Consider the following 25,242-nt stretch of genomic DNA (forward strand, 5'->3'; position numbering starts at 1 on the left):
AGCTGTGTGTACGGTATACTGTCCATGTCCAGAAAGGTAAGAAAAACAAAGTAGTCCATGTGACATCAGAGGGTCAGTTAGAATTTTTTGAAGCATCGAAAACACATTTTGGTCCAAAAATAGCAAAAACGACGACTTTATTCAGCATTGTCTTCTCTTCCGTGTCTGTTGAGAGAGTTCAAATCAAAGTAGGCTGGATATCCGGTTCGCGAACAAATCATTCAGTTCACCGAATCAAACTGAATCATTTTAAACTGTCCGCATCTCTAATACGCATTAATCCACAAATGACTTAAGCTGTTAACTATTTTAATGTGGCTGACACTCCCTCTGAGTTCAAACAAACCAATATCCCGGAGTAATTCATGTACTCAAACAGTACACTGACTGAACTGCTGTGAAGAGAGAACAGTATTGTAATTTGTTTCTTGTCAGAAGGATTGGCTCCACCAAGATTTTTTCCTCTCAGCTAAACATGCTAAGGAATCATTTTACTTGCCACCATCACTTATGTGAAGTGGGAAAGAAATGCTTATACAAATAAAAAGACTCTAGAAACCAACACTTTTTGACCGGACAGCAAAGGCAAAGTATGGCAACCCATAATTGAAATAGTCCTCCAGTTTTAATACTTCCAAGTTACTGCATGCACATTAGAAGCGGTGAACACACCCAGTGCAGTTTGCACTGTGGTGCCTGGGGAGCAACTGGGTGTACTGAAAGTGGAACGGAGCACGGTTCATTCAATCCCTAACCTACATTCCCTACTGGTTATGGAGTATTATACCTTTAGGTCACAAGTCTGACTCCAACCATTAGGCCACAACTGCCCAGTTTGCAACCACATCTTTCCCCATATATGCAGGTAGTACTAGGATGACTGAGACGCATCCAATAAACCACAAGCTGTGGTGGTGGAGTCTTAGTCCAATGGTTGAATAGTCAGACTTGTAACCTAAAGTTAACGGTTTCAAGTCTCAGTCCCAGCGGGAAGCGGGGGGTCAGGAATTCAGCTCAATACCCACAGCTGAGGTGCCCTTGAGCAAGACACCAGACCAGAGGGGAACCTTGTGCTGCTCCAGGTTAGCAACTGGAGGATGGATAAAGCAGCTTACAGAAGCTTGTGGAACCTTGGCTTAAGAGGAAAAAAAAAAAAAAACCTGGCAAGAGGGGAATTTAATACCAGATTCTACAGAACAATACAAATAGACAAGATACCTTGGGGTTCTGCAAAGTTTATTAAAAACTAGATTTACATGACCAGAGTAACTGCTCCACTAGAAACCACTGTCTGCTCCCCAGAGACAGCCTTGATAGGAGTATCTCTTCCTGAAAGAGAAGAGTTAGAAGTGAGGACACTTCTGAAATGCTCAGTTCCTCTTGTCAAGAGAAAGTGAGAACTCACGTTTCCTGGTGCAGCTTTGCGCACAAGAGCCAGATGGATGGCACACCTCTGTACTGCAATGAATGAAGATCTGACAGGGAAGAAAGAGGCTCAAGTCATAGAACCCACAAGTAGTAAATACAAAATATTCAAGTAAGGGGGAGGGGCATACGGTTTCCTGCAGAGCAGCGAGTGAGGCTGGGTCTACGAATGTGAACATCTTCACAACAAAGCGCTTGTAGTGGGTTGGAAACTGAAGACCAGACGACCCAGTCACTGGAACCAGTGTGGTCAGATAACGGTCGTCCTGGTAAGGGCATCTGAAGACAAGAGAAGGTTAGAAAGGGTCTCCCAGCAGACTAACAGGATAAAAGATAGGCTGTACACTTACCCATCGATCAGAAGGTCCCACTGGGGGAGACTGAGTGGACTGGGGGTTGAAGTCGTCCAACAACGTCCCAGCATCAGGACAATGTTGGGGTCAGTCCTCTCCATAATGTGCACCTCAACATACACAGGCTCTCGCAGGACTTTTGTGATGGGATAATCAGCGTCACTGTAGTAGGACGTGTAGGCCTCATCCCCTGAGGAACACCGGGGTTTAACCAGACTCAAGTTTGTAAGGCTTTAGGCAGACACAGGACAAGACCTTACCTTCAGCACAGCCTTTGGTGACACATTGGCCATTGGCCAGTCTGAGCTCCACCCTGAGAGGTCCAGGAGCAGCTACTGGTAGAGGTGGAGGAACAGAGTTGACCTCAACAACCAGAGCTTCCACAGAAGTTTCAGAGTATCTACACTGGAAGAGTAACCTGGACAACACACAGTGAGCGTGTAGCATTTATCAGGGATTAATGTTCACACCAAGTCATAGATCACCTACTCAAAATGACTGTCCCTTGTGATGGAACCATATGGTCCAACCCCCACTTCATAGGAGGAGGTCATTCGGTTTTCATACACCACATATCCGCCGTCCTCCTGTGAACGGGAACAGTGGCAGCATCCAGTCCATCAGAAGCAAATGCAGAATAAAACCAGTAGCAGCTGCTCACCATCACACTCGTGCCACATGCGGTCACAGGGAACTGGTATATGGCAAAGGAAGGTGTGGACCCCACAGGAGCACAAGGTGGGTCGTTTCCACCCAGTAGATGAACCGAATCCAGACTCAGTCGAGGCAGAGTAACATCTCTAGACACCACTACCACAAACTGACCATCTCTAATACATTGGACAGTTACTAGAACAAGGTACAAGAGCAGGTTAATGCAGAGAATCTGTTTAACACGAACAGAATAAGATTGAGAACACTTACCCGTCCTCCCATAGAAACACTGCTGTGCGTTAAAGCAGCAGTTGATGGCTTCACACTCAGCACCACTGATCCCAGGTAGACCACATTGGATCTGCTCAGAATCAGCTACAGCACATTTATCAAGGGGATCTGCCTGCACTACTGGCTTCTGAAGCGGAAACTGTGGTTTAGGTAGTTGTTGAACTGGCTTCCGAAGTGGAAACTGCTGAGGAAACTGCTGGTTAGTTGGTTGTTGAACCAGCTTCTGAAGCGGAAACTGTGGTTTAGGCAGATGTTGAACCGGCTTCTGAAGCGGAAACTGCTGGTTAGTTGGTTGTTGAACCGGCTTCTGAAGCGGAAACTGCTGGGAAGTTGGTTGTTGAACTGGCTTCTGAAGTGGAAACTGCTGAGGAACATGCTGGTTACTTGGTCGTTGAACTAGTTTCTGAAGCGGAAACTGCTGGGTCATCAGAGATTGAACATCCTGAAGCGATTTACTCCAGTGTGGAACAGCATGGCAGAAAGCACAAATCAGCAAAATCTGAACCAAACACCAACTTCCAGCCATTGTTTAACAGCTAAACACAATGTGGAGATACTGCCCTTTGGTCTTTTTGTATTCTACAGATTTCAGCTAATTAACGATAGTCCCTCCCTCTTCATTAACACTAATGGTTCTCATGAATTGCAGAAAGAGGAGCTTATGCAGCTGGGTGATTCTCATTGGATCTCAAGATAGAATTCTTATTTTTCCTATTTTGAACATAAATGCACAAACTGAATTTGAAAAATCTTACTATCTTATCGGATTGTAATTGGTTCTCAAATTCTGTTAACATGGTGTTTCTGGAGTCCAATGTCATATTGACAATAAATAAGAATGGTTCAAGTCCAATGTTTTTCATGGAACTTGCCAAAAGTAGAGGTTTTTCTTTGGTGCCGTTGTCCTTACCACTCCCCACAGACAAGTGTGCTCTTACAAATAGGAAAATACTATATTAAGCAGTAAATGATTTTAAGTATATGGAAGCTTATTTCCACCACAGAATTAAAAAAATAAAAAAATAAATAGAGAAGAAAAAAAAAGGTCATTTTGACTATTTATGTCACGACTGATCTATCTCACAGTTCGCTAATATCTCTAGGTTGCTGACTTTTTTTCTCCAAATTAACCTTTTTGATTCCTTGGGGGAAATAATTCCATAGAATCCATAGAAGTTTGTCAGCAAGTTTATTGAAAGCACACACACACATAAAACATTGTTAAAGAGAAACCCTAACAACCTTTTATTCTTTATGATCAGACCTCAAACTTTCTTTAGTAAAACATGACTGCAAAAAGAAAAAAGAAAGAAAAAGAAAAGAGCAATCTGAGTTAACATGACTAAATCAGTTGACACTTAATGGACAAGTATAATAGAAGACCCCAGCTGCAAACACCAATTTTGGAATGTTTATTTTTTCCGTGATGCAAGCTATGTCAATTAGCATTGCAATTGTGTGTTTATTGTCATTCAAAGTTATCCGCTCTTTAATAGTGTTCTCAAAACGTTGGCACAAAAACATTATTCATAGAATCTTTTTAAATATTACTACTTGTTTCACAATGTTCAGAGAACATTCAAAAGTTACGTTTCCATAATGTTTGGAAAATGATCAAATGTTCCCTTAACCTTCTCATAACCAGGAAAAAACATAAAAATAAAAAAACACATTCAAAAATAAAATTTTAATAACTTCATGGACAGTGGTGTCAAAAGTATTGGCATTCATTACTCAAGTAGAAGTATAGATACTAGGGTTTAAAAAGACTCAAGACTCAAACTCAAGCTTTTTACTCAAGTAAAAGTGTAAAAGTACTGGTTTAAAAAACTACTTAAAGTATAAAAGTAAAAGTAATGTAAGGAAAGAAATGCCATTAAGAAAAAAAGCTTAGGCTGCGCCACAGGGCCTATTGTGCACTACCCCACCTCCTCAAAAAACATTTTTCTAGAGGCCATAGGCCATAATGACTATAATGTTATATTAAAATGTTCATGTTGAAAAATTTGGGATACACTAGGCTACCCTAACCGCATATGAGCCCATTGAAAATGAACGCACTTTAGTACAATGCAAATACCATAAAGGACTAGAGATATGATGACAAAATGAATGATTAATCCAAGTGATTAATCAAAAACTAAAAATGAACTCATAATCCTAATACCTTCTTGATTGATAGCTTCCTGTATTCGGTACATACGTCTGCTTTGTCCAGTGTGTGTGTGTGTGTGTGTGGGGGGGGGGGGGGGTTGTTAACGAGTTACAAAGTTGGTATAGCCTACTTATCACAACATTGTCAACCGCAAACGATAATTTATTAAAATGTCTCGCTACCGAAAAAGGGTTTTAAGCCAGTTATTTATATCTTTTGCTGCAGTGTCAGTAGGAAATATCAGTTTGCCATTAATTTTAATAATAATCTAGTGCGATTTTGAATGCACAAGCAGTCTGACAACGGCAAAATGAATGTTTGGAAATGTAAACTGATATTTTATACACCAAGTTCCTGGGTGTGTACATCACAGAGGACCTCTCCTGGACTGAAAACACCGCAGCACTGGCCAAGAAATCACAACAGTGTCTCCACTTCCTCCGCAAACTGAGGAGAGCCAGAGCCCCACCCCCCATCATGTACACTTTCTACAGAGGCACCATTGAGAGCATCCTGTCGAGCTGCATTACTGTGTGGTACGGCACCTGCAACGCATCCTGCCGAAAGACTCTGCAACGCATAGTGAGAGCAGCTGAGAAGATCATTGGTGTCTCTCTCCCCCAGGACATTTATGGAACACGTTTCACCCGCAAAGCCCTCTGCATCACAGGTGATCCCACTCACCCGTCACACAGCTTCTTCACCCTGCTACCATCAGGGAGGAGACTGCGGAGTCTCCAGGCCGGGACCAGCAGACTGAAGGACAGCTTCATCCACCAGGCTGTCAGGAAGCTGAACTCACTCCTGAACTTGCCCCCCCTTCCCTCTTCTGCCCCAGGCACCACTGAACTATGAACCCCCCCTCCCTACACTAATTATATGATGGCATGCACTAGTCACTTTGTGCATCATTGGTCTGCTCACTACCTCATTCAGCATGGAACTGACATCATTCCACTTCCTCATCAGTCAGTTAAATAAAATAACTGCTCTTGAGCCCTTTGTCACTTGTCACTTTAATTAGACTTAAGATATTTTTAATAAGGGTTTTTTTGCACTAAAAATCTTTTATCTGCACTGTTGTTCACTTCATTGATTTGCACTTTATCTGTCATTTGCCTTGCGCTGCTTTATTTAACTTTATTTTTAATTTTATTATATGCCTTTTTTTTTTACATTCCCTTATTGTATAGTTGTATCTACATTTTATATTTGATCAAGATTTTTTTAGGCTTTAATGTTAATGTTATCTGTATGCACCGGGGTCTGAGAGTAACACAATTTCGATTCTCTGTATGTATGTACTGTACATGTGGAAATTGACAATAAAGCAGACTTGAACTTGAACTATACTGACACACTACAGCAAAATATATAAATAATTGGCCGAACACCATTCTTTTAAGTGAAAATACTAACGTGCCTAAGACTTTTGCACAGTAGCTAGTGTATGTATAAAGTACGTATGATTAAATTAAGTATATTTAAATAAGTTTAAAGTATGTGTTCGTTCATATGTGTTAAGGGCTAGATTTTCGCTGGAGGAAACAGTTGTGGTGCGATGAGCGGTGAACAGAATGAAAACTTTACAGTAGATGAGAAAATTACTGCTCCCTTGTGACCTTTTGTAAACTGTATTTATGACAAAGAATACGGATCTTCTAACAATCTATCGATAAACACATACCTTGTGTTCTCTGTTTGTGTTTAACTGCGCTTGCGCTGCTCCGCCACGGTCTGCGGATAGAAGAGCGCACTGAAAGACGAGGAGGAGACCGGTCTGACGCCGGTTTCATATGAAATTTAAGGGGACTGACTCTGAGACCAAGAGGAAGAAGAAGAAGACCAAGAAGAAGACTCTGAGGCGATCAGATACCGGTTCCATACCCAACCCTACATTTAAGAAATATATTTTTTGATAAACAAACCCAAAACTGTCCAAAAATGTCCTTGCAGGAGTGTGATGTGATTTATGTCATGTGCAGGTGCGATGGATCGCGTACAAACCAATAGGGTGTCAAAATGGTTATGTTTATACTCATCCAACCACAATCAAATTCACTCCATCCAGATGGCGCGATTTATCTGGATAGGTTTTTTTTTTTTTGAATGATGACAAGCCGGAATGAAAACAAGCCGAAATGGAATAGCAGTAACGAAGCTATTTTTAAAATGTAAGGAGTAGAAAGTACAGATACTTGCGTGAAAATGTAAGGAGCAGAAGTAAAAAGTTGGCTGAAAAATAATTACTCAAGTATAGATACCCCAAATTTCTACTTAAGTAAGGTAACGAAGTATTTGTACTTTGTTACTTGACACCTCTGTTCATGGAAAAGCTTGCAAAATGATATTTGAACATATTTCTGTTAAAGGTGCCACAGAATGGAAAACTGTATTTACCTTGGCATAGTTGAATAAGAGGTATGTACATGGAAATGATCTTGAAATATTGTGAGCCTCAAACACCATTGAAAATCTTGTGCTGCAATAGTCCACTGAAAAAGAGGCGAATCCAAACAAAACACCAACTGTGACGTTACAGTAGGGATCATTAATTTTTACACCCCCAACCTTTGCATAACGTTTACCAGCCCATGTTCTAGGCCAGCCAGACCTGCACATCGATGCAATATTACCAGATATTGCTATTAAAACTGATAAATAAAAAAAAAATAAACTGAAATGTTTTCAAATATTTAGCAATTAAGATAGATAAAGATATTGCTGACCCTAAACTGCAACATCCTACTTTATTAACTTACCAAAGTGTCAAAAAAAGTGGAAAAGACAAGTGCAAAAATGCTTATAACAGCAACACAGAGGCTGCGTCCACATCTTCACTGACAACTCTCTCAAGCCTCGTTCACTCGGACGCTAAACATTCTTTCAAAATCTCTTAAAATTTGTATCTTTGTCTGATACAGGCTCAGACATATCAGGTTGGATGCCTAATCTCTCCATCGTTCACGCTGGACAGAAAAGATTTGTGCCATGAATCAGCCAATCAGAGCAGAGCTCAACATTATTATTCATGACCCTTCCAAATAATTCTAGGAACAAATCCTAAATTTGTAAATGGACATGTAAAACCGTTTCAGGATAATTTTTGCCCTTACCCAAGACACATACCTTTTATGTAGATATAATTTAAAATATTGTATCAATGCATTCTATGGCACCTTTAACTGGGATTATGAACTCCTATTTTGGCCAGAAGCAATAGTTTGAAGTTAAAAACGTCTTAACGCTTTAGTTTTTGTCTTCTCCAGATGTGAACTGATGGACTGGAGTGGTGTGGATTATTGTGATGTTTTTATCTCTGTGGATTATTGTGATGTTTTGACTCTCATTCTGTCAGCACCTATTCATGCAGGGCATCCATCGCCGAGACACTGATGCAATGTTACATTTCTACAAACCTGATGAAGAAACAAACTCATCCTAATCTTGGATGGGCCGAGGGTGTGCAACACTCTTCTTGTCCCATGCAGAGGACAGGAGTCTCAAAGCTTCGGCCGTGCCTTTCTTTGCTCACCTCCTAACCAGGTGGTGCAGTTGGGTTTAGCAAGTGGGCTGTGGGGATGCTCTTGGTAGCCAGAGCATTGCGGTACTTGAGTTTCTCCACAAGCGAGTGGATCTCAGACAGGGGTCGGTGCAGGAACACGGGCAGCATGAACATACCGCCGATTATCACACCGCTCTCTGACAAAACCTAACGAGTGTCAATGGCCCAGGAGAGTAAGTCTGGTCAGGTAGGACTGAAATAAAGAACATGAACAGGTTAATGGCGGCCTCCGTGGCCATGATGAGATGGTAGAAACAAGAAGAGAGCAACAGAGCGTCACGTTTGGATGAGTACAGATGAGACATTATGTACTGCAGCCTGCAGACGACGAATTAAAGTAAGTAAATCTTCACATACGTTTTCTTTATACTTAATTTAGTCTTGCCATTCATGTGGCTTTCACTGTAACGCGGCTGTTGCTATATAAACTCAGGAGGTTGAATTAATCGCGTAATTTATCTCTGACTGCATTCTGATATCGGAATGTCATCGCGTGTGTGGACTAAAACAAATTGGCACTACTGATCAAAATTCAGAGATCTGATCTTGTAATATTTAATTTACATAATCGATATCATAACCACCAGTAATATTTAATATATCAGCCACCTCTAGAAATAATGCTGTTTTTTCTTTTTGCATTTGAAAAGCGAGATGTTCCGTTACTGCTTGTGTTTGTAATGTAATATGTTTTTTTCTTCTATGGTGTTATTCATTTTTGCAGGATCAGTACAGTTTTGTTACTGAAGATACAATGTGGAGACACAGACCAGTACTGAAGAGGTGATGTTAGAAGTTTTTAATGAACTGAGTAGATTACATACAAAGTCAATGCAAAGACGCGATCAGACCCGTCCTCGCGCGGGTCTAGAGATGCGATGCCACGCGTTTGGCACCCCATAATACTAATCTTGTTGATAGTTATAATAGCATACATTTTTTTTTAAGATACGAATCAAAACAACTCAACTGTCGAGTAAACACAAACGAGATCGGCATCTCTTTCTAGTTGAAGTTTATCGCGAAGCTACTTCCGCAATGTCCACGACACTGTTGTCATGTGGTTTCTACGTCAGTAAAGGCGGTAACAAAGGGTAACTTACGTCATCGACAGGCGACTGCACTGTCCCGTGTCGCTATTTAGAATGTGGGAATTTTCTCATGATTTACAAGTAGTTGAAAACATTAGAGCTATTGTCAGTAACCAGCTGGACAAAATATATAACACCTAGTGGGTTTTGGATATTTTACTGCAAAAATCTTACAAATTGTACCTTTAAGTCATTATCCCTATGATTTGAACCGCTTTGAATCTTTTTCCTTTACAAGTAATATATTCCATTCTGTGCATTTACAGACACCCTTCTAATCAACATATATTTTACATGTAACAAACCAAAGGATGAGGACAGTAGCTTTTCTGTGCCAGCCGTGGTACATACAGGAACATCCTTCATGAAGATGAGTGAGAGAAGCTTGCAAGACAAGATGATTTTTTTTATATATATAAGAAAAAGGGATATTTATATATTTTGGTAATTGGTAGAGTTATGTTTTATTCCCTGTAAAGTAGGAATAATGTTTGTAAAAATGTTATCTATTTTTTTAGCCCATTGTCAGTGAAGATGGTGTGATCAGGAATTCTCCTGTTTAGATTGCTGGGAGATGTTCTCCTGAAAGAACATCTCCCAGCATTCTACCACCATGTTGCCCTGATGGTTGAGGTAACGTTAATTCAGCTCTTAGGTGATGCAGATGTTATCAAAAGTTTACACACTCCTTGCAAAATATACTGCTTCATTAGAGTAGTAATTGTATTTTTTGTTTTTAATTATTTTACCTCTCTACCCTCTTACTGCTTAAATTATTAACATTTTGCTGATACTGGTGTATATAAACTTTTGACTGCAACTGTGTCTATTGCCTTCACTCAACTTTACCATTTATAGAGAGCAAGTTCATTTGGAGTTCTTTTTTTATTAATTAATTTAAATTGTCGAACTTGCATTCACTAATGCTGGAGCAAGATTTCAGAAGAAAACTTTCAGTCCTGTTTAATGTTGGTGCTAGTAAAGGTTTGAGAACTATGGCCTGGTTTCACAGACAGGGCTTAGACTAAGCCAGGATCATAGTTCAGTAAGGACATTTAAGTCATTTTCCTTGACATGCTTTAGAAAAAACATTACTGGTGAGCATCTTGAGACAAAACAAAGGCACTGGTATTTTTAAAGATCAGTCAGTGCAAGGTTCTATCAGTTGAAACAGCTCAGAATTACATTTTAGTATTGAACTGGTCTTAAGCCTGGTCTGTGAAACCAGGGGTACAAGTAACCCACTTTGGTAATGTTTTACAATAAGGTCTCATTTGTTGTACATGGATAGGTAATTTTCTTTTTTTTTGTGTATTAAATGTGTCGTTTGTGTGTTAGTAATCCTATATGTTACAGGGGCCAAATGACTCTACAAGTATAGTAATACCAGTCAATTTTGACCTTGTGGACATTTTTAGGTCCCCAATGAGGAAACCGGTTTACACATCTTACAGAATGATGTTTTCCATGATGGTGAAATTAGCATTGTCCTCCAGACTCTTTCTAATAAGTGAGTTGAAGTGTTGTAACTGTATAGTGTTGGGTTTTTCTTGTGCATCAGCAAAAAGCATTTTTGTGTATTTGTTTTAGAGATTGATTTGTCAATAAATGTAAAGGGTTTACCATCTTGTGTTTTTGCTTTGAGTGTAACTAGGTTATTATTATTATTTAATATACTAAATTTCAACCATTCAACTTAAGTATATTTTAGTTCACATTAATTGCTTATTCAGAAGTACATATTTACCATATTTACGCATATAAAATATACTAAAGTCCCACTTAAGTGGTTCAAAAATATCACTCAAAAGTTAAACTAATTGCAATTAATGTAATTTTAAATTGTAATATATTTGAAATTAATTACAAATAATGTTATTTTCTCACCTCAGAGCATCCAGTATACACGAGTTCTCTTAAAATTTCAAAGGATTCACAGAGAAGCACTTTTGCTATTTGAGCAAATGAAAACGCAAAAAAAAATATTTGTGGTACTCTCCTATTCACTGTTCTCAAAGTTTACCCAACTATGACACCTTCCACTGCTGAGAAAACTGGAAATTTGAAAAAGGTTTATTAAGCTACATACAGCTAGCTTGAGGCTTATCAATTTCTTAAAATATCCTGTGTGAATTTACCCAATCAGTGACCTCCATTTAGAACAGGAAAAAAATTTTTAACTATTGATTGCACTGTAAATAAAATTTTAATAAAATTTGTAATTGAATTTATTAATTTAAATTGTATTATTTTTGAGGTACATGAAGTGTGTTTTAAAGTTCGAAGATGTTTGAGTCACATTTATTTGTTTACAGATTTGTCAAGGCATAAATGTTTTATTTTTTGTTTATAACAGTATTAACACTGATGTTTCCATGAATGGTATTGTGATGCACAGTACTGATTATTTAAGGTGATTATTTATTCGTAACTATGGATATTGTTGTTGTTTATCAATAAACAATGTTTTATATGCATTTGTTTTTTTAGTTTTTTTTTTTTATATAATTAAAAGTGTCAATAGCAGGAAAAATAAACTAGTGGAAGGGGTGGAGGGTGTAAATATTATAGAACCGAAATTATGGAAATGGTGCCTCGAAGCACCCAATTAAGGTGGTTCCTGGACATCCTAATAAAAGGGTTCCTCCAGGAACTGTTAAATGTTCCTCAGAGAACCACCCCTTTTAGAATGGTGCCTAGAGCCTCTACAGAGGGTTCTGTTGGTGTGCAAAGTGAAGAACCCCAAAGGTTGCCTCCAGGAACCTTTAGTTTTTACAGGCACCTGGTGCAAGAATGAGCATGTGACAAACTCCAGATCATTCAGGGGACTATAACACTCAGACTCCAGCACTGCTCAGTGCGCCCTCATGCCTGACAACCCGCTAGTCTTTCAGATCGGATGCTAAATGGCACATCACCTTCCTCTGCAGGGGAGCAATCGGCTCGGGGCTGAAACTGCCCTGCCAAGGTCCACTGCCTGTGACAATGAACCAGTGTGCATGTGTGAGAGAATGATGTCACACTGAAAGAATCCAGATTCAGCCCCTCATGAATTAATATTTGTTCAGTTACAGCCAGTGCTTTGGCCCTGCCATCTCCTGCTGAGAAGGGAATTCACAAGGGTAGGAAAGTCCTAATCATTTGTGCCCTAGATTAAGAGCGTTGCAGAGGGTATAATAAACTAAGTAAAGCGTGTGAAAATTGTTGCAGGACTACTTTCCACAGTGAGCTTAACAGAAAAATAAAATAGATTAGTTCTTTAAAGGTATACTCCACTCAAAAATATTCATAATTTACTTTGCATCATTTCAAAGTGGCTTACTTTGTTTCTTCCGTGGAACACAAAAGCAGATATTTTGACAATGTTGGTAACTAAAAATGTTGGTCCCACTGACTTACATTTTATGGACACAATAATACAATAAAAGTCAATGGGAACCAAAACTGATGGAATTCCTACATTTAACAGTAGATCTTCTTTTGTGTCCCGATGTAGAATTCCAAGTCATTCAGGTTTGGAATGACATGAAAGGAAGTATAAAAAGACTATTTAAATTTTGGGTCAACTATCCCTTCAAAGGGATAAGATTAAACAATGCATTTCTCTGTCCTCCTCACAATCACAAATTTGTTCATTAATTGTGGACTGGAAGATAGCAACAGCCAAAATATTAATCTAACTATTATATATATATACATACATATACATACATATATATATATATATATATATATACATACATACATACATAAATATATATATATATATATATATATATATACATATATATATATACATACATATATATACATACATATATATATATATGTATACTTTTTTAAAAAATTTTTTACAGTGCTCAAAGAAACAATTTATCAAAATTAAAGAGCATCCATGTTTTTCGTTTTGACAGTGATATAGGCTAAAGTGTCACGCAACCTTTATTTATTTAAATACACAATTACGGTAAAGCAAAAAAAAAAAAAACAGCTGAAAAGCAAAAGGGAGCTGATCTTATTGAAAATATGAGACTAACATGCCTACCTATCACAATTTTGTAAATGTTATATTTTACCCAGGTTTTACAAATTCTCATAAACACGAATTCAACAGGTCTGGTGTATTCAGCACGAGTTATTGAATAGAATCAGAATTGCCTTTTCATTTTGGCTGCTTCATAATTTGGCAGCATCAAGTGTCATTTCCCTGAACTATCTATATCTAAATGAGAACAGGTGTGTAAGTTCTTACCCTCAATCCATCTCTGTGCTTCTGAGTAAGCGGCCTCATAACCCACTGCAGACTGCGGTCGCCAGTCCATCGCCGGCTTTAAAGGGACACTTCACCCATTTGCATTTAGCTTTGTATTGTTAGAAACCCAGTCATATATAATAATGATCATGGATTTTCCCTTTATTTTTCCCTGAGATGGGAGAAATAAGGATTTAAGTGTTTTACTTCCTGCTTATTATGACGTAAAAATCGTCATTTTGCGTCATAATAAGCAGGAAGTCAAAATTCATTGAAAAGTGTAGAGACTACAGAGACTAGCTTATTATTATTCCAGGGGGTGGGACCCACTCACCCTACAGGCCTATTACAGATCAGTGGGTGGGACTAAACTTACAGAAACGAAAATGAAAATCCGCCATCTTGTTTGGAAGCTATGTAGCTAAGCTAACAAGCGCTTATGGAGTCAGATTTACGAGAATGGCTGGAGGAACAACTCATGATACGGAAGAAGAGGATTTTCAAAGTCTGTTGCTCGAAACAGATGTTCGTGGCTATCTATACGAGCCACAATATAGCGCAGAGCAGCTGAGGCTGATGGAGGAACAGGAGGCGGCGGCTGCAGCCGAGGCCGGAGACCTGCCTGTCGCGTCCGAGGAGCCCGGGCGTGCTCGAGCTAGTGCGGACTGGTGGTGGCTGTGCTCTCGTTGTGCGCCGTCTGCTGCAAGAATTTGAAAGATGCCAATTTCTCCTCGAAGAAATGTCTGAGGCAGACAAGGACACGGATGTTTGCGTTGTGAACCATCCTAGTTTCGCCCCGCATATGGACAGAGGCGTCCTGGAGACATACTTCAGAATTCCGAAGGTAAACTGGAAACGCCAGCCGAAGCCTGCACAAATGGACGTCTAACTGTAAAATAAGTGTTTCAATTTTATTTATTATTCATTTCGTGAAATGTACACAATTTCTTCAAGCATTATTATCACGAAATGATTCCCGGTTAATAAGTTACGTAACGTCAACTGTAAACTGTTTGTGCAGTACCTTTTTTAATGCACAAAAAGCTTACTGTGGCATTGTTTACTACTGTGGCACGTAAATACCATACATCGCTAACTGTGTCCTCAATGTCTTGTAGACAATATCGCCTAACAGCCTAACAGCGGTGTTCTGGATTAGTGGGAGTGGCTTGTGGAGCTGTGCAAATGTGTTGCATTGTGGGAGTTGTGGTTTTACATACAAATGAGCCCTAAAGTTACTTTCTGTAATAACTCGGTCAAAAAGGCACCAAATTTGAAAGTTTTAATAGATTTCGACTACATATATGACCCACTTTCAATGAAGATCAATGTTCCCACGGGTGAAATGCTCCTTTAAGTGCGCTTCTTGGTGAGGCTAAAAGGCATCTACGTTGCAAAAACGCGAGCAAGACGCGCGTACAGTTAAACCGCGAGCGTTTTGTTCTGCCGCGTCTCGTGATAATTTTGTAACACGACCTGCTTTCTTAAAAACTGAAGTCAGCAGGTAAACGCTTTTTGTATTCGACTACAAGTATCACTAACTAGCTCTCGAACGTCACCGAGCAGAGATCTTAGAACAGCCGTGAACTGTTAAATCTTCTCTTGTCCTTTTATTCCTGAAACTTCAGTTGCTTTGTGTACAGTCGTGGCCAAACGTTTTGAGAATTACATAAATATTAGTTTTCAAAAAGGTTGCTGCTAAACTGCTTTTAGATCTTTGTTTCAGTTGTTTCTGTGATGTACTGAAATATAATTACAAGCACTTTAAAAAACGTTTCAAAGGCTTTTATCGACAATTACACGACATTTATGCAAAGAGTCAGTATTTGCAGTGTTGGCCCTTCTTTTTCAGGACCTCTGCAATTCGACTGGGCATGCTCTCAATCAACTTCTGGGCCAAATCCTGACTGATAGCAACCCATTCTTTCATAATCACTTCTTGGAGTTTGTCAGAATTAGTGGGTTTTTGTTTGTCAACCCGCCTCTTGAGGATTGAAGTTCTCAATGGGATTAAGATCTGGGGAGTTTCCAGGCCATGGACCCAAAATTTCAACATTCTGGTCCCCGAGCCACTTAGTTATCACTTTTGCCTTATGGCACGGTGCTCCATCGTGCTGGAAAATGCATTGTTCTTCACCAAACTGTTGTTGGATTGTTGGGAGAAGTTGCTGTTGGAGGGTGGTTTGGTACCATTCTTTATTCATGGCTGTGTTTTTGGGCAGAATTGTGAGTGAGCCCACTCCCTTGGATGAGAAGCAACCCCACACATGAATGGTGTCAGGATGCTTTACTGTTGGCATGACACAGGACTGATGGTAGCGCTCACCTTTTCTTCTCCGGACAAGCCTTTTTCCAGATGCCCCAAACAATCGGAAAGGGGCTTCATCGGAGAATATGACTTTGCCCCAGTCCTCAGCAGTCCATTCACTATACTTTCTGCAGAAGATCAATCTGTCCCTGATGTTTTTTTTTGGAGAGAAGTGGCTTCTTTGCTGCCCTTCTTGACACCAGGCCATCTTCCAAAAGTCTTCGCCTCACTGTGCGTGCAGATGCGCTCACACCTGCCTGCTGCCATTCCTGAGCAAGCTCTGCACTGGTGGCACTCCGATCCCGCAGCTGAATCCTCTTTAGGAGACGATCCTGGCGCTTGCTGGACTTTCTTGGACGCCCTGAAGCCTTCTTTACAAGAATTGAACCTCTTGTCTTGAAGTTCTTGATGATCCTCTAAATTGTTGATTTAGGTGCAATCTTAGTAGCCACAATATCCTTGCCTGTGAAGCCATTTTTATGCAATGCAATGATGGCTGCACGCGCTTCTTTGCAGGTCACCATGGTTAACCACGGAAGAACAATGATTTCAAGCATCACCCTCCTTTTAACATGTCAAGTCTGCCATTCTAACCCAATCAGCCTGACATAATGATCTCCAGCCTTGTGCTCGTCAACATTCTCACCTGAGTTAACAAGACGATTACTGAAATGATCTCAGCAGGTCCTTTAATGACAGCAATGAAATGCAGTGGAAAGTTTTTTTGGGGATTAATTATTTGGGATTAAAGTTAATTTTCATGGCAAGGAAGGACTATGCAATTCATCTGATCACTCTTCATAACATTCTGGAGTATATGCAAATTGCTTATAAAAACTTAAGCAGCAACTTTTCCAATTTCCAATATTTATGTAATTCTCAAAACTTTTGGCCACGACTGTACTTTATACGCCCCCTGGTGCGTCAAGATACACACATAAACTCCTGTCAGATTACTTTACAGGTCCAAGGGACAATAAAGCTCTTCTGGGAAAAAAAAAATGTCTGTAGATTTAGTTAAATACGTGTTTACAAGTAGCCGACACAGGCAGATCAAATGGTACTCAAGCTCGGCAACTTATAAAAGTTAAATACAAGACAGCTTTGAATTACTTTAAATATGAATAAAAAGAAATCACAGCTACAGTATGTAAGCAACGCTTTCCTGATTTCCCCTGGACAACTTTCATTATTAATTTAACTGAAAGCTGCAACTGAGCAATTAGAATCAAGTATTCAACAAAAGGCATGTACTGTAAGTAATACATTATACAAAATAATTACATATTTATCTTAAATATAACTATAATCAATGTGTTAAAATAAAATATAAATCTGAATCCATTATTTATTTTTATTTATTTATTTGGGGGGGGAGGGGGGGTAACTGGATGTAAACAAAATATGCACATTAATCATTGCTTGTTGTCACTCATAACACAGTAATGAGGTCACCATGAGATGAAAACATTGGAAATTTGTTCTTTATTGTTTTAGCCTCATCTGATTTTTTTGCTGTATTCTTGAGAAAAACTGTATTTATAAGTAGGCCACCATATGCAATGACACTGGCACACCAACAGACTCCTGTTAAAAGAGCATTTTTGTGTCAAAACATGGTAAAGTCTACATATTCCTCAGGAGAGCTTATATTTTAAATGGATCCTCTTTTCCGGCAGAAAATAAGAACCCCACCATTAGGTGAATTAATGTCATCAAGAAAACTTTTTTTTTTTTTTTATATATAATTCAGGAGAAATTAACACAAAAATTAGTTCAATCAGATAGTTGTTAACATTCAGATACAACATTTTCTACGTGCATGTACACTTTTTAATATTAGCTAATTTGCTTCTCATTTGCTTCATTCCTTATGGTCAAAACCTTTAACAAACTTTTTTTTTTTTTTCAAAGTCAAAATCATACCTATAAAGGTTTAAAGTATTCGGCACTTCTGAATGATTGGCAGTTTTTCCTCTTAGGTTAAATTACATTTTTAATATTTATACTTTAGAAAGAGCCACCACAGTGAATCGGAGCTCCTGGGGATCACGTGCCATGAACTTCTTGCAGACCTCTGCAGAATCCTGTAGGATCAGGCAAAACATATACCAAATGCATAAAAATGGGGTGCCAATCCACAATGGTTTAAACAATAGCTACTTTTACATGCAACTAATCCGTTAGTAATCAAACTGATGGCTCAATCAGACTGGAAATCCTTCATGTTAACACCACAAACGATTGGATTGAGCTTGATCTGAACGAAATTTTGATCAGATTGAAAGGGGTTGTGTAGACCTTTTCTAATCTAATTGAGAGGACACTTGACTGGATTGAAAACGGAAACTGGAAAGTACAGTGCACGTGCCGTGACATAGAAATGGCGTAATGACATATGATGCCATAAGTGTCAAAAAATGACTGTCATGTTATTCTAAATTTCTCCTTCCACTCACTGTTTGTAAAGTGGAGCAGAATAACAGCACATCAGTCCTCAATTTTTACTCTCATCCACAGACGGCTTGTTTTAGAATTGAGTTTACTGCTAAATCAATATAAGCAGCATGGCTAAAATCTTCATGTACTCCTCGTCTCCTATACTGAACAAAATTATAAATGCAACACTTTTGTTTTAGACCCCATTTTTCATGAGCTGAACTCAAAGATCTAAGACTTATTCCATGTACACAAAAGGCCTATTTCTCTCAAATATTGTTCACAAATCTGTCTAAATATGTGTTAGTCATCACTTCTCCTTTGCCGAGATAATCCATCCACCTCACAGGTGTAACATATCAAGATGCTGATTAGACAGCATGATTATTGCACAGGTGTGCTGTAGCATGGCCACAATAAAAGGCCACTCTACAGTGTGGATTATCTCGGCAAAGGAGAAGTGCTCACTAACACAGATTTAGACAGATTTGTGAACAATATTTGAGAGAAATAGGCCTTTTGTGTACATGGAATAAGTCTTAGATCTTTGAGTTCAGCTCATGAAAAATGGGGGCAAAAACAAAAGTGATTCATTTATAATTTTATTCAGTGTAATTAGGACCAGAAATAGATAGATTTTAAGTCTGCTCTTTAAAACAAAGAAAATAAGTGATGGTAGGAGAATAGTATGTGCAAACAGCGGGAAACTGTATATTCACACAGTATGCACGTCAAAAGATCAAATTTGATTTGAAGCTTGTGACACAGAAATGTGTACATCAACACTACATGTAAACACTCCCAAAGAAGCACAAAGTCACTTTTACGGACTTTTAAATTAAATGTTCCCTCCTGGTGGAATGACCTCCCCAACTCAATCCGGACAGCTGAGTCCTTAGCTATCTTCAAGAATCGGCTTAAAACACATCTCTTCCATCTTTATTTGACCCTCTAACTTTAACACTCAATATTCTATTTTTTTCTATTCTATTCTTCAATTCTATTCTTTAAAAAAATCTAACTACCTTTCTAATCTTTTTATATTCTATTTTCTTTTCATTAATTATGAAACTGTATGTGTGTGTGTGTGTGTGTGTGTGTATGTGTAACGACCTCTAACACTAGCTTGCTCTATTCTTTTTTTATTCTATCTGTTTTCTTTATATTATATTATTTAAAATCCCATGCTAGGTGTACTGTGTTAACCTAACTGAGACTTGTTATAGCACTTATATATCATTGCTCATTTTGTTGTTTTTGATTGCTTCCACGGTCCTCATCTGTAAGTCGCTTTGGATAAAAGCGTCTGCTAAATGAATAAATGTAAATGTAAACACTACGTTTTGATTCATCAATCAGAATGATTTAATTCTGACTGAAACAAAAGGTATCCATGTATATTGCTAGAGATAATCTTAGCCAAGGAATGAGAAAAATCCCACCTCAAGAAATGTGTCCTCTGTTGTTTTACCATGAACAATAGGAAAAGGTTTGCGTCCATCTGAAACATGAACAAAATATGAACATCTGTGATATCTCCCTTCATAATGCTGCACATGATAATAATGTATAAGTGCTGATACTGTATATCTCTAGATTTTGTGTGGCAATTTCCTAAAAAAAATACAAAATTCATCATGTAAAATTACATTTACCTACCCAATTCATATAAATGTCCCTCAACATTTACAAAGGCGATAAAATGCAAATCCACTTTTTCGTCTAAACTTGGGGCCTATAAGGGTAAGCAGAGTAAATAATTAGCATGATAGAATTTTTCTCTGACACTGGAACAGCAATTAAAAAAAAAAAAGAAGAAAAAAAAAAAAAGAGATCCAACACAATAATAGCTCTCAAAATTAATAAAGAATTAAGAAAGCATCTCAGTCCTGTAGGAAGTGAAAGTGACGTGACATACAGACAAGTATGGTGACCAATACTCAGAATTCGTTCTCTCCAAAGTACACACACACACACACCTGGAGCAGTGGGCAGCCATTTATGCTGCGGCGCCCGGGGAGCAGTTGGGGGTTCAGTGCCTTGCTCAAGGGCACCTCAGTCGGGTACTGCCAGCCCAAGACTCGAACCCACAACCCAAGGGTTAGGTGCCAAACTCTCTAACCATTAGGCCAGTCTTCCCCCACCTAGTTTCACTACTTCAGAAAGTAATGAAACTAGATTGGAAATGTCTTAAATGTTATACTGTATGTAGATGTGACTGCAACAATAATTCTTGCAGTGGCCAAGTTCAAAATGATCTAAATTGAGAATAGGATGGTAGCTCACAAGACATTTAGATAGATTGTGGTGATTGAGTAGTTAAGTCGAGCAAAAAAAAAAGAAGAAGAAAAAAAAATTGTAGGCCAAGACTTGATTTTGTCCATTGGGAATTGATTGGGTCATTGTATATTTAAAGTGAAAAGTGAAGTGACGTGACATACAGCTAAGTATGGTGACCCATACTCAGAATTCGTGCTCTGCATTTAACCCATCCAAAGTGAACACACCGTGAACACACACCCGGAGCAGTGATCTTGGAGCAGTGATCAGAGATTTTTTCTGCGATCTTATGTAAGTGTCAGGTTGCAGGAGGCGAGGTATTATATTCCCAACCTCTCACCTGTACACACATCATCAAATATGTTTTTGCAAGGGGTGAAGAGAACTTAATGGTTTTGATTAAAGATAACAAGAATTTATATATTTAATTTATAAGAAAAACACTGCAATATTAATTTTTTTTAAAATAAACATTGTCAAGTTTGACTTTATCTGCCTCAGACATCCCAGATATACAAAATCTATAGTGTTAATATATAGGTCCAGAATTAATTATTAAATAAACAAGCTGTGCCTCTTTGCCTCTATTTTTTTCTCTTGCCTTTTTTTTTTTTTAAAGAAACTGTGTATCAAGGACTAACATTCCAATATCTTCAGCATGTTCCAATTTGCAAAATTCTGTTACTTCAACATTAACAAAACAATATTTCATGGAAAATTCATCAATGGGAATAAACCAAAATACTCTGTACTGTTTTGAATGTTTTATAAGAAATTGCTTTGTATTTAGCAAATACAAACCTCTGTTTGTCCTTCCTGGGCGCTTGATTCATGTGTTACTCGGATACTCTGAAATCATAAAAAATATCAGTACTATGAAGAAAAGTTTAGTTCTGTTAATTCCTTCATTTAGTTGCAATAAATATATACTATTTTATCACCTCATCTTTTTCAAGGAAAGCTGCCTTTTCTTCTGGGCTCATCTTTGCAGACTGCAGTAAAAATGCCTTAAGCGGTGAATTAGGCTCTGTCAAAAAATACAATAAAAGTCATGGCCATACCACAATAAAGTACACCAACTAATATTTTTCAAAACGGGAAATTACTCCAAAAAAAAAACCAGATACTTACCAAACTCCAGACACCTTTGATTGTTTGCCACAGCATGAATCAGCCCTATTGTACCACAAGCATTGCCGATGGTTTGTTTCATGAAGTAAACATCCGAGGAAATCTCTTGTCCTTGCGACTTAATTCTTTCCTCCTCCTCCTGTCTAAATGTTTCATACTACATTGAGGAAAAAAAAAATATTACAACATTTTTATTGACATTAAATATCACTTAAAGGTCCACTTAGCAATTATGAAACACCACTGTGTCAGACAGAGTCCCAAAACACACTCGCAACCAATCTCCAGCTGTGGAGAAACTCATGGAGCAGAAGAGAATAGGACACCAAGGTTACTCTGTTTCTTTTTTATATGTGAGGCACATTGATTTTGCTTTTCCACAGAACTTTTCTGTGTTGCCTTCTACTCGAATATGCTGTGGCCAGCCGGCATAGCAGATTCCTCCATCATCGCTGCCAGGGTTGTGAACATACATAATAGGGTGAGGTCCTGTGGGATATGATCGTGTTTTTTTTTGTTTGTGCTTTCAAGTATCAACATCATTTGTCAAAATTCTGGTAAAATACTAATAATAATTTACAAGAATGACAAAGATGCTTTATTCATATGACTGGAATCGGATTATGAATATAAAACTTACTCCTCCAGGACTTAGAGGTAAGCTAGTTACATAAAAAGATATAATTGATTAATTGAATAAAAAAATTAAATAAATAAATAACAAATAGAATTAACATAAGAGTCTAAGTTTATGGCCACAGGACTGTGTAACAATTTTTCTGTCACATCCTGAGTCATGCTGAAACCTAACTACCCTCACTATATATATATATATATATATATATACATAAAACATTCACAAGTTTTTATACTCTCATGGTTACGAACACTAACTGCATAACCACAAAATGATTATTGGTAAAACTATCACTTCACACCAACTGAACAAAATGCTCAAACCATCATAAATATCATTAGAAATGATGGTGCAGCAAATTGAGTTGCATCATTTCATTTTGGGTAATGGTGAAGAAAGAAACTCATGATGAGACTTTTCCGTTCCATTTTATTTAGACCAAATCTTTAGTAAAATAATTCAGCTTTTTAAATATATATATATATATATATATATATATATATATATAAAGGAAATTACCATTTCATGTCAAATAAAGAAAGAGCCTTACATAAAAATAAAATCTATAAAACTATGATCTGATATAATTTGCAAGTTCAGCCAGCAACAGCTGTATCCAGTTGCAACTTCATCATTTAAAAAAACATCATTTATAAAAAGTCATCTATAAATAGAGAGCTTGTTTGCTGACAAAGTCAATATGGGTATAAACTGCAGTCATACCTTCTCTGTTATAGGAAACAGCAAAAGTACAGCACACACAGGCCTCGGCACCAAACTGAGAACTTCAGCTTCCAAACCGTACACATCCCCAAACTGCCAGGTGGGTATCAAGCCAAGCTGCCGTAAAAACTTAACAAAAGTATAACACAACACATACATATTAAATTTAAATCATATATCACAAGACTAGTAAAGGTTACGTTAGATTTGTATGGTTAGAGGCACACAAGGGCCTACACAATTCAAATCGTTTCTATTTAAACATATCAACAATAAATTAATGTGGAACATAAAATACATTTCACATTAGTACAACAGTACAGTTAAACACAGATATTAAGCGAAGTATTGCTTATAAACATAATAAACCAATGTTGATGCAATTAGCTTTAACACAGACGTGCTTTAATGAACCTGATTCATTCATTTGGCACAAGTTTTGAATCCTAGACACACCCAGACAGACGAGACCTCAACTCACTTGGTTCATAACCTGTAAAGCAGACACAGAACACAAAACAGTATCATATAAAATATGACGTCAAAGACATAAGATGCAGCTTACCGTTTCTGCTAAAAGATGCCTATGAAAAAATTAGCCCATGAACGATATAAGTTTGGATTGCCGACAAAAGATCGTAAGAAACCCATACCTCTGGGTTGGCTTCAAGTGGTAACCAGCGCTGGCCCTCCATCTCAGATTAAGCCCTGTCTGATATCCTAAATAAAAAAGAGGATATTGCTAGCTCGAGCAACGGTGTGCAGACGCTTTGACAGTTGAGAGGAAGTTCAATGGAAAGTGCGGGTGTGTGAATTCAGCGACTGGCGTCAAACCGGAAATGCAGGCTCATATTCCAAAATAAAAGTATCCGCTTCATCGTCTGAGAAACGCTCTCTTACGATGTTTAGTGTCACGAAGGTATTTGATGCTCTGACCATGGTTACATGAAAAAATATTTTTATATTATAGTCGATATTGTGTTCAAGCATTTATTCTGAAATACACATAATACCCTCTCTTTTTGTATTATGTGATTGATTTAGCATTTATTTGTTTTTTTTTTTCTTTAAAACATTACTAGTTTATGTAATTGATATCCTCCTTAGAAGCTAGAAAAATGGTTTGTGATTTTGTTTTTTGCCATTACATCGATTTGAGCAAAATGGAGAGAAAAAATAATAATTCTTAAATATATATATATTGAATATATTTATAAAATATATATTTTAAAAAAGTATATTTCACTATATGTCCTTTGTAGAGGACGCTATTACTAAGTTATTTAAAAGATAAATCAACATGAAAAGGCATGTAAGGCAAAAACTATGTTTTATTCCTTCATCTATGTTATGAAGGATGTAAAAGAATGGTTTGGTATACTACTGTACTTTATGGAATATGTGCATGAAACCATTCTGTACAGTGTTTCTATAGCTTGCATATAATTTGCATAATGATGTGTTCTTGGGGAAAACCATAATGAAAAAAAAAGAAGTGTAATAATGGGAGTAATAACTTGGCAACATTTTAATAGGAATATCTTATTTCATAGGAATATTGATCTATATATTTTCCCCCTATTGACTTGTTGTGTCTCTCCAAAATGCCTGATTAACATGCCGTTTGTACTGGTGTCCTCTACAGGAGATGTATGAAAATTATGCCGTTTTGTAACAAAAAGTCACATTGCGATTTGCAACCCCATAACATTTTTCTGAGATTTTTATTTACAACAAAAACTAAAAAAAAAAAAAAAAAAATGTTAAATTGATTAAATGATAATTACCAAACATTATCAAATTTCCCTAAGAGTGCTATATTTGAACATTCTGCCAATATCAAGACCAAAGAGAGGGAGTGTTTATGAACAAACCTCCAAACATCTGATATCTCTAAAAAGCCCTGAATGTGCTCTGTACAGACTGTGGCGTGTATAG

At 37.7% G+C, this 25,242-nt stretch overlaps 2 protein-coding genes across 7 annotated transcripts; both read right to left on the bottom strand.

The window, feature by feature from the left end:
• Window positions 1-1,219: 1,219 nt before the first annotated feature.
• On the bottom strand, window positions 1,220-3,264 carry LOC132152893 (zona pellucida sperm-binding protein 4-like). 5 transcript variants are annotated; one of them, XM_059561863.1, is made up of 10 exons: window positions 3,097-3,264; window positions 2,983-3,042; window positions 2,703-2,916; window positions 2,440-2,627; window positions 2,268-2,365; window positions 2,039-2,196; window positions 1,776-1,968; window positions 1,557-1,704; window positions 1,406-1,475; window positions 1,220-1,329 (listed from the first exon to the last, which is right to left on the bottom strand). In XM_059561863.1, the coding sequence occupies exons 1-10, from the start codon at window positions 3,247-3,249 to the stop codon at window positions 1,253-1,255; spliced, it is 1,359 nt and encodes a 452-aa protein (XP_059417846.1). In that variant the 5' UTR covers window positions 3,250-3,264; the 3' UTR covers window positions 1,220-1,252. The 5 variants fall into 5 exon arrangements, with proteins under 5 accessions (XP_059417846.1, XP_059417845.1, XP_059417843.1 ...); XM_059561862.1 differs by having other exon boundaries at window positions 2,703-3,000; XM_059561860.1 differs by having other exon boundaries at window positions 2,703-3,042.
• A 14,476-nt stretch (window positions 3,265-17,740) lies between these two features.
• LOC132152851 (ubiquitin carboxyl-terminal hydrolase isozyme L3-like) lies at window positions 17,741-24,111 on the bottom strand. 2 transcript variants are annotated; one of them, XM_059561780.1, is made up of 9 exons: window positions 23,958-24,109; window positions 23,786-23,797; window positions 23,305-23,433; window positions 21,945-22,101; window positions 21,755-21,840; window positions 21,615-21,662; window positions 20,193-20,268; window positions 19,976-20,034; window positions 17,741-18,181 (listed from the first exon to the last, which is right to left on the bottom strand). In XM_059561780.1, the coding sequence occupies exons 1-9, from the start codon at window positions 23,997-23,999 to the stop codon at window positions 18,098-18,100; spliced, it is 693 nt and encodes a 230-aa protein (XP_059417763.1). In that variant the 5' UTR covers window positions 24,000-24,109; the 3' UTR covers window positions 17,741-18,097. The 2 variants fall into 2 exon arrangements, with proteins under 2 accessions (XP_059417763.1, XP_059417764.1); XM_059561781.1 differs by having other exon boundaries at window positions 23,719-24,111.
• Window positions 24,112-25,242: the final 1,131 nt, after the last annotated feature.

This window comes from Carassius carassius, chromosome 11 (genome assembly GCF_963082965.1).
Source record: "Carassius carassius chromosome 11, fCarCar2.1, whole genome shotgun sequence".
NCBI classification, from domain to species: Eukaryota; Metazoa; Chordata; class Actinopteri; order Cypriniformes; family Cyprinidae; genus Carassius; species Carassius carassius.

Excerpts from the sequence above, each read along its gene's own strand:
- LOC132152893 (XM_059561858.1), bottom strand. The coding sequence starts at position 3,249 with ATGGCTGGAAGTTGGTGTTTGGTTCAGATTTTGCTGATTTGTGCTTTC. Across the intron at positions 1,705-1,775 it reads TGGGACCTTCTGATCGATGG|ATGCCCTTACCAGGACGACC; the intron begins GTAAGTGTACAG and ends TCTTGTCTTCAG. Across the intron at positions 1,330-1,405 it reads GCAAAGCTGCACCAGGAAAC|GAAGAGATACTCCTATCAAG; the intron begins GTGAGTTCTCAC and ends CTTCTCTTTCAG.
- LOC132152851 (XM_059561780.1), bottom strand. The coding sequence starts at position 23,999 with ATGGAGGGCCAGCGCTGGTTACCACTTGAAGCCAACCCAGAG. Across the intron at positions 21,841-21,944 it reads TCAAAGGTGTCTGGAGTTTG|AGCCTAATTCACCGCTTAAG; the intron begins GTAAGTATCTGG and ends ATTTTTTGACAG. Across the intron at positions 20,035-20,192 it reads GGGACATTTATATGAATTGG|ATGGACGCAAACCTTTTCCT; the intron begins GTAGGTAAATGT and ends TTCATGTTTCAG.